The sequence below is a fragment of the Primulina tabacum genome, chromosome 3 (assembly GCF_025594145.1).
Source record: "Primulina tabacum isolate GXHZ01 chromosome 3, ASM2559414v2, whole genome shotgun sequence".
Lineage (NCBI taxonomy): Eukaryota > Viridiplantae > Streptophyta > Magnoliopsida > Lamiales > Gesneriaceae > Primulina > Primulina tabacum.
The window spans coordinates 9,763,113-9,770,255 of record NC_134552.1 but is presented as its reverse complement, the minus strand read 5'-3'; the positions used below and the strand labels follow the sequence as shown (position 1 = coordinate 9,770,255).

At 32.2% G+C, this 7,143-nt stretch overlaps 1 protein-coding gene across 1 annotated transcript; it reads right to left on the bottom strand.

Moving 5' to 3' along the window:
- Positions 1-1,767: 1,767 nt before the first annotated feature.
- Positions 1,768-4,137, bottom strand: LOC142540077 (cation-dependent phenylpropanoid and flavonoid 8-O-methyltransferase 1-like). Its single transcript, XM_075645970.1, has 6 exons — positions 4,023-4,137; positions 3,235-3,313; positions 3,030-3,109; positions 2,798-2,942; positions 2,576-2,707; positions 1,768-2,232 (listed from the first exon to the last, which is right to left on the bottom strand). Exons 2-6 carry the CDS (start codon positions 3,292-3,294, stop codon positions 1,945-1,947), a joined length of 705 nt encoding a protein of 234 aa, XP_075502085.1. The 5' UTR covers positions 3,295-3,313; positions 4,023-4,137; the 3' UTR covers positions 1,768-1,944.
- Between the last annotated feature and the right edge of the window lie 3,006 nt (positions 4,138-7,143).

Here is a 7,143-nt window from a genome sequence, read left to right as displayed (position 1 = left end):
GATGAATAAATTGTACATGTTAAACACTAGATATATAGATGACCACTTTTGATCTATATTTTTGTTTCAAAAAAAAAAATGTATTTGAGTTGTGGAATAAAAATTTGTCAAATAAATGAAAGGAAATCCACGTCAAAACTATATCTAAGTGAGGTGTATTCAATTCAGAGTTTTGATTACTTTTAATGACTTTTTCAAATGATAGACTTTTATGGATTTGATAGATTTTTATTGACTTTTACAGAATCTCACAGATTTATAAACAGATTTATATGGATTTATGTAGACTTCTTTGCTAGATTCTTATAGACTTTTGTGGACTTTTTTTTTAATAGAATTTTATAAATTTTGTACTTAATTATAACATATTATTTTTTTTATTAATTTCTTTGAACCAATAATTAATTTACATATATAACATATTCAGTTTGAATTTATTTTCAATATTTATATTAATAAATAAATTTACTTATTTAAAAGTTAAATCGTTTAATCTTTACATGTTTATATACGTGGGTTTGTATGCATGTTTGTAAATTTTTTAAAATATATTAATTGATTAACCTGTAACCTTGTTTTTAAATTGATAATATACATGTGAAAAGAATATTATTTAGTATTATGTGATATAATTTTGTATAAAAATATCATAGCTTACATATTAATTGAAAATGCTAAAATGAATTAAAAAATCATAGTTGTTACGAGACTATTCAATTATTAAGAATTAAGGAACATTTTTTTGGATCATCATTTATTATTATTGAATATTACATTAATTTGTATAAATCATAAAGTAAAAATCACAAAATCAATTTTAGAATTCAAATTTTTCTGTGATATTAAAATAAAAAATTATTAAATGAACAATCAACCAAAAAATAAAAAATTTGAAAAAGAAAAATGAAAATATATATATAGATACTTTTCGAAAATTTGAGAGAGCGATAGAAATAGATGAGAGGAGAAAAGATAAGAAGATAGGTGATGTGAAGCGACAGAGAGAAAAATAAATAGATTGTGTATTAGTTAGAAGTTTTAAAAATCCATCCAAATCTTTGGGTTGAACCAAATACAATTTTTTACAATTTATAGTTGTATCTTAGGCTTTAATGTTTGTATGTTAATGAATTCCATGAAATTATTAAAAGTCTATGGAAAATTTAAATAACTATAGACTTTTATAGAGTTTTTAAAAGTCAGTGTTGAATATCACTTGACTATTTAAAACTCTACAAAAGTCTATTTTGAATACCACTAGACTTCTATAGAGTATGTAAAAGTCTTAATTGAATATATCTAGACTTTAAAATCTACAAAATTAATTAAAAATCAATAACACACTTTCCTAAGATTTAGCATTACGTCACCATCCCGATTATAACACTTCACACACACTACCTAGTGAACTATTTGAATGTGCTATTTGGACCAATAGATTATTAATTTATTGAGTCGATGTGATTGATGGTATAAATAATATGTTCTTTTGAACATTATTTTAAATAAATTTTATATATCTATCAATTTTTTTACATTCCTATCATTTCATTGCGTTATTTTTACTAACCAAACTTTTTTAAATGTTTTAGTAAAATGGTAAAATATTATATATAACTATGTCTAGTATGCTACGACAAATAATTTGACCCTGATGAGATGGGTCGATATGTAATTGAATATAGAAAAACGATGATATTGTATAATTTTTAAAGTACAAACAACCTACTAATTCGTATGAATAATGCAATAGAATAAAGATATTCATACTTTAATTTCATTTATTCTTTTAATAATTTCTTAACAAAACTTTCACTCTTGAACATGTAAACGGGCACCAACAATTTGATAATGATACCATTATTATGTCACCACGAGGAAACAGTCTCGTTTTATTTGCACTCCAACATATAAAACTATTCGTTTAAATTGTGCCTGAATCATTTAGAGACGCCGGCAGATCGTAAGCCCGTCACCGGCAGGAACATGAGAAATCTGCACACGAGTATCTGCGGCCAAAATTTCATTAAACGCTATGGCAAGTTTTCTCACTTCGACCCTGTTCTCTGGTACCAAATCCTCCGCCATTGCCACCGTTCCGGCCCAGAGTGTGTTATCGTATATAACTATGGCACCTGGTTTCAAAAGCTTCAACAACTTCTCATGGTAATTTTTGTAATTGTTTTTATCAGCATCAACGAATACAAAGTCGAAAGCCTCGTGATTAGAAGACTGCATCAAAAGAACATCATGATAATTAATCTGTGAAAAACGAATTTAATTTTGTAGGATAAAGGGTTGGTCGCTAAACCAAAACCCGCCGGTGATACGTCGACAGAGGCTATGAGGACCATCTAAAAGAGCTGTTATATATGAATATTATTTTTAGAATAATTTGACTTGTTGTGCCGCTCTAACCATCTAAAGAATGATGCTCGATCCTACAAAATCTGTGGATTTAATAGCAGCACCGTGGCTCAAATCTTGTAAGGGAAGGGACATAGATTCAGAACAAATAAAGGGTCGTGGGGACCTAACATGCATGCGTGTTTCTGGGTATCGATCAGATCCTTACGTCTTGCAATAATTTATCAAGAACTGGAAGTGCTTCAGACTCGATATAATCAATCTTGTGTTCGACGCCAGCCTTTTGAATAACAGGCAATCCCAGCTCGTAAGCGCTCCGGTCGGGGTCAATGGCTATAATCTACATAACCACTTGTCATTAATTGAGCACAATAACCTGAGCCAATTAATCTTTAATTTCTTAGGCGAAAATTACACAGGAACACTTAACCTTTCCATCTTCAGGAATGTTGAGTGCGGTAAGAAGCAAGGAATACCCTGTGAAAACTCCAAGTTCAATAGTTTTTTTGGGGTTAATGAGCTTCAGGAGCAACGCCATCAATTGGCCTGCATCCGGTGATGACCCCAGATAGGCCCTGATAGGGAAAAATGGTAAATTCTGTATTATATTATAAGGTGCAACACAAATAATTCTATAGAGATATATATGTCAGTGTATATACATTGGAAGAGTTGACGACATGGTCCTGATCTCTCTGAGCGAATCCGGTTCACGTGGATACACACTGGTCTTCAGCAAATACTTCAATTCCACATGATAAAATATCCAAATGGTTGATTAATATGCGCACAAAAAAATGGAAAAAAAAAAAAGACGGATCACTATTTTAATCCAAATATTATAAGGGTTTAGATGAAACACACTACCTGGTACAAATCCGAGGTTTGCAACAAACCCGGGTGTCTATATTTTACATGCTTCTCCATCACTCTTTACCGTAAGAAGCTGTGAACAAATAATTGGAATCTTGAAGGTGTAATAAGAGAAACGATAACGATGTGCAGCTAGCTAGGATTAATGTATCATCAAAATTCCAGGGAAACTACTTAAAGTTATCAGAGCCTATTTTTATTCCTATCCTAACTACATGATATAATTTGAAAAAAGTCGAATATTTAATTAACTGATTCAGAACATGGAAGTTTGAAATTTTGAATATCATATCGACAATCCAAAAATTCAGTTAAAAATCCAAAAATTCAGTTAAAAAGCGTATACTAGACCGGACTCCCAGTTTAGGACGACCAAAAACGGTACATATCCTAAGGCTGAAAAAAATAAAGAAAAAATTACAATTTTGATCGTGTATGCTTGTCTATTTGTGTTTTTGTCGTTATTATTTGTTTGTTATTTTTGGTTTGTTTTTATTTTCATTTATTTTTCTACTAGATGCTGAGATGATGCCGATGTAGTGCTAACATAATATCAACATGACCATGTTTGCAGTGACAATCCAACAGAAAAATGATATCAAATTTGAAAGATGCGTGAGTAATTAAAACTGAAATTTGTCGATATCTCTCCAAAATCGTAAAAAATCAAACATATATCATAACTTTTTCAAAAATAACTAAATAAAAGCAGCCAACGTAAAAACAAAGAGCAGTGCACTATGAAATGAGCTCAGAAGAAGAAGTTCAGAAAACCCTCCAACCCTGCTGGAATATGAAATAATAAGCTTTGAAGAGGCAAGTGATCTGAATTCTCTCGAGAGGGACACTGCCGTAGCTGCATGGACTTATATAGAGTTTTTCCCAACAAAAAAAATTTTTTTTTGCAAAAAAAACAAGATTATTTGTTTGGTTAAAAAATAATATATAGGCGGGCCCCTCCTGATTATCTATATTCTCATTCAAACAGGTAATTGAGGACCCGGATCACCTACGGATGCACAGCTGTGCACACATTGAAATTTTTTTTATTTTTTTTAAATTTTCTTTTATTTTTTTTCACTTTTTTTCTCTCTTTTTCTCTTTTGTTTTTTTTCCATTTTCCTCCATTTTTTTCCATCTACCACAAATATTAGCAGACAATTTTATGTGAAATAATATAAATATTTTAATTCTTTTATGTTAAATTAATAATTTTACAATTAATATATTAAATTTTTACATATGAAAAATCGTATCATTTTTTTCGAATTTGATGAGTATTATTAATTTTTTTTCCAATTATCAAAATTTTTAACAATATAAAACTATTAACATGTTAATGCTTAAATTAAAATTTAGAACATTTCCATCATGCAATATCAAAAACTAAAATTAAACACCACATTTTCATCAAAAATAAATAATTCATCACATTATTGGATATATTTCCATTGAAATCCATGTGTTCAAGATCGAGAATGGTGAAGATGATCAAATTGTGCCTATATTAAATAAGAATAAATATTATAAAATCAATTTTATCATATAAGAATTAATATTTTTTTGGCTTAAAATTTTTACCCACTAAAAAATTTCTAGATATCATTAAATAATGTTTGTGGAAGAGAGAAAAAAAAAAAATGGAGGAAAATGAGAGGAAATTTTTTTAAAAGAAAATTTGATCTGTCTAATTGACGTGATAGCCGGGAGGATACTTTTCCCCCCACATTAGTGACCCCCCATCATTTTCTCTTTAGAAAATTCTCTTTTTCCTCTTTCACGACGGGATTGGAAGGCAATAAGATTAGGGATAAGTTGATCAAGTCGAGGGATGAACCTGTGTAGTAACCTATACCATAAAATATCATTTAATTGACATGAATTTCCTGTAATTAATATCACATACGAAATAGTCAAATAAGACTGCCGACTGTCTTCGTATAACTTCAACTACTGCCCAAAGGACACGGTCCAGTTAAAATTATAATCTCTAGGCAATTAACCTCAATCTAATCGCCTAATTTTTCTTGGCCCTACGAAGTTGACATAAATAGGATCGGGACCGTCACATGCATAGCCAAAAAAAATTTGAGTAATTGGATTTACACTCGAGATAATAAACTCGAGTAGCATTACATCAACCTATAGCTAGGACACTGCTTCAACGAACGAATAATACAGCTTCATTTGGAGCATTGTGAATCACTTCAATATATAAAAATAAAATAGAGCAGTCTTGGTTAAGGGTTAAGACAGCAAGGGAGAAGAGGACAGGATTCAAACTCGAGTCCCCGTCAAATACGCGGGCAGGCGAGAATTAGAGCAGTCTTGGTTAAGAGTTAAGACAGCAAAAAATTATATCGTTTTTTCTTTAAAAAAAATTTAAAGATTCGTTTACTAATAAAAATCAATAAATTCTTATTCCGAGGACAATTCCCAACATTTTCATACCCGAAGCTTTCAGCAAATCAAATTTCAATATAAATTGGTTTCATCTAATTTGAAAACATGAACTGAAAATTCAATAGTTATCAATTCGTAGAATAAACGTATTCAAAGAAAGAATGTTGATTCAAACTTTTCTTCCGATATTAAATATCTTTTCTAGAAGGTAAAATTTCAACGATCGTCACTTTCTTTATTTCTTCAAAAGAACAAAAAATACACTGACTCGTGCCCCGGATCGAAGATGGATCCGACCCACTCTCGGTAGCCCAGATAGTACTGGCTCAGCGTTCACAAACACCTGGGAGGTCATCTACGGCGAAATTGGCGGGAGGTCATCTCGGCAGACGCCCTCGTGACATAAAAGACTGGGCAGGGCTCCCATGCCGACCTCCCATCAAGGTCCGAGCTGACCTCCAAGATGGGGTTATCGGATCGATTGGTAATGTTTGGGCCGACCTCCTGAGCCGAGCTCTCATGAGACCAAGATGATAGCCGAGCTCATGCCTATGAGAGCCTTTATATAGACATTAACAGATAGTCCACAGAAATCAAGTCCAATAAGTTAAAGCCCATCAAGATCTAACCAAATCTTGCACAAGATTCTGATAATCTAAATCTACCAAATCAGGACTCTATTTTTCTCTTATAAATATCATGTTTCATTCATGTTTTATTTATTCATATATATTCACATTCTCCCCACACACATATTAGTCTCTCAGTTTTCTGTTATCTGACTTGAGCGTCGGAGGGGCTACGACGGAACAACCTTCCGGCCCTTTTCTAACGTTCTTGTTTGTGCTTCCAGATTTCGAAAGTCCGATCCGAACTCTCGAAGTGAATCCGACCTCCCAGCTACCATCCCGGATTTAAGCAACATCACTTACCAATACATACCATGCAAGTCGTATGAACAAAAAGTCTAGAACATGACATAAAATTTAGAACATGGCACGGTGAAACACAGGAATTTCCGAGGGAGAAGATGAGGCTGAGTCGTGGCTGCTGCTGACTTTATTTTGACTTGATCACGATGACAGCCTGCGGTGTTCTACACCGTAGATGTAGATTTGTGATCGTTTATCTAGGAATTCCAGTGTATTTATCTACTTGTGGTACCCTAGTTGTATTGTTGTTAAGTTATACAAATCTAGGAGTTCTTGGCCGAGTACCCTCCTCCTCCTGTAGGTTTTCTACTTTTCTAGAACATGACGTAACATTTCATATATATATTTTTTCTTCATTTGAGTAGAAATTGAATCCTCTGCGGATCTGTCCAAAAACACGATCTTAAATTAAACCTACATAATCCAAGTACTAAAAACTAAACAAATGAAAAGAATCGCAGACCCTCTGAATTTACCTTAGCTACCTTAAATCTTGTGAGTGGTGTAACCCGCTTCCTCTGTTGTTAGGTTGTCAACTTGCTTGATTCCGATATAGCTGGAAAATTTC